The sequence below is a fragment of the Pteropus medius genome, unplaced genomic scaffold, assembly GCF_902729225.1.
Source record: "Pteropus medius unplaced genomic scaffold, Ma_sr-lr_union100, whole genome shotgun sequence".
NCBI classification, from domain to species: domain Eukaryota; kingdom Metazoa; phylum Chordata; class Mammalia; order Chiroptera; family Pteropodidae; genus Pteropus; species Pteropus medius.
This window is the reverse complement of record NW_024341894.1, coordinates 4330130-4331364: the sequence shown is the minus strand read 5'-3', so window position 1 is coordinate 4331364 and position 1235 is coordinate 4330130. Positions and strand designations below refer to the sequence as shown.

Below are 1235 nucleotides of genomic sequence, written 5' to 3'. Positions count from 1 at the left end.
GTGCACATCCACGTGCACATGCATGCACACACCTCACACACTAACACATGCACACAGCCAGTATTCCTCTCTGGCACCTTCCTTTGGCAATTCCCAGAGCAGCTCCAAATGCCGTATCCCATTCTTACTTCAGTGTGACTTAGAAGCTAGAGTAAGCCTCTCAGTGAACCTGATAAGCCCGAGCCCAGAGGAGGAAGGGAAGGGAGGAACGGATCTGTTAAGTGTTTACTACCTGTCTGGCACTCTCCTGGGCACTTCCTTGTATACTATCTCATTTAATGCCCCCAATAGCCTTGTGAAGTGATGAGTGTTATCCTGATTTTGCAGATGAGAACACAGGCCCATGCGATCCAAAACTTGTCAAAGTCAGCTAGCTCATAACTGGCTTCAAATTTGGTCTGTTTCTGAATCCTGCACTGGAGCTTGCCACGCTACCATTCTGCATAAAAGGGAAGGTTTGCAAAAGAATTAGACAAGGTTTCTACTTCTGCCATCCTAAATCAAAGTGCATTGGAATGGAAAGGATGATTTACTTAAAGTGGGTCTCTTTTTAATGGCCAAAAAGCTTTGAGGTGATTTACAATAAAAGCACACACCATAGGAGAATTAAATTAAGATGATAGATGGAGTTAGGGAAATGAGTAAGGATTTAGCTAATATAATACTGGTTAATCTTACTCATCTGTAGCAGCCAAATTTTTAAAAGCAAATCGTTTCGCTCTTTATGACAGAGAGAGGAGGGATAAAAACAAATCCTGGGGTAAAAAAGGGGAAAATCACTGTCAGTTCATCCCTTACCAAGGGAAAAAAATTCTTACATTAGAAAACCCTCTTTCTCTAAATCAAGAAAAATAATGTCATTTGACCCAGCAAACATTTACTGACAATTTTTATGAGCTCAAAGGAGATATGGGAGAATGGAGAGGGGACAGGACTAAGAGACAGGCTGTCTGTCATGGCCAGTGCACAGTGGTCATCGGGTTAATGTGGTTGAGTAGATAGACTTCAGGACTTAGTCACTGGGTAACTTATGGGGAATGATGGAGTAAGCAGAAAGAATATTCAGAACTGGGAGTCGTAAAAAGCAGGTAGCACGTGATGGTTTGACACTTACTAAATCTGAGGTTCTGGCAGGACATCTTTGATGAATCTGTGACGATTGTTCATCAAGTGAAAGTGACAAGCTTTAGGAATATAATGGAGCACAAGACAGGCCAGGTTTGTATTCTCAGAGA

General features: G+C 42.0%; 1 protein-coding gene across 1 annotated transcript in view; it reads left to right on the top strand.

The window, feature by feature from the left end:
- Positions 1-1235, top strand: part of FRMPD1 (FERM and PDZ domain containing 1) — a 123161-nt gene that overhangs the window by 107242 nt on the left and 14684 nt on the right. Inside the window, exon 10 of the mRNA XM_039857022.1 lies at positions 58-151. Within this exon, the coding sequence (XP_039712956.1) occupies positions 58-151 (94 nt within the window). The remainder of the gene's footprint in view (positions 1-57; positions 152-1235) is intronic.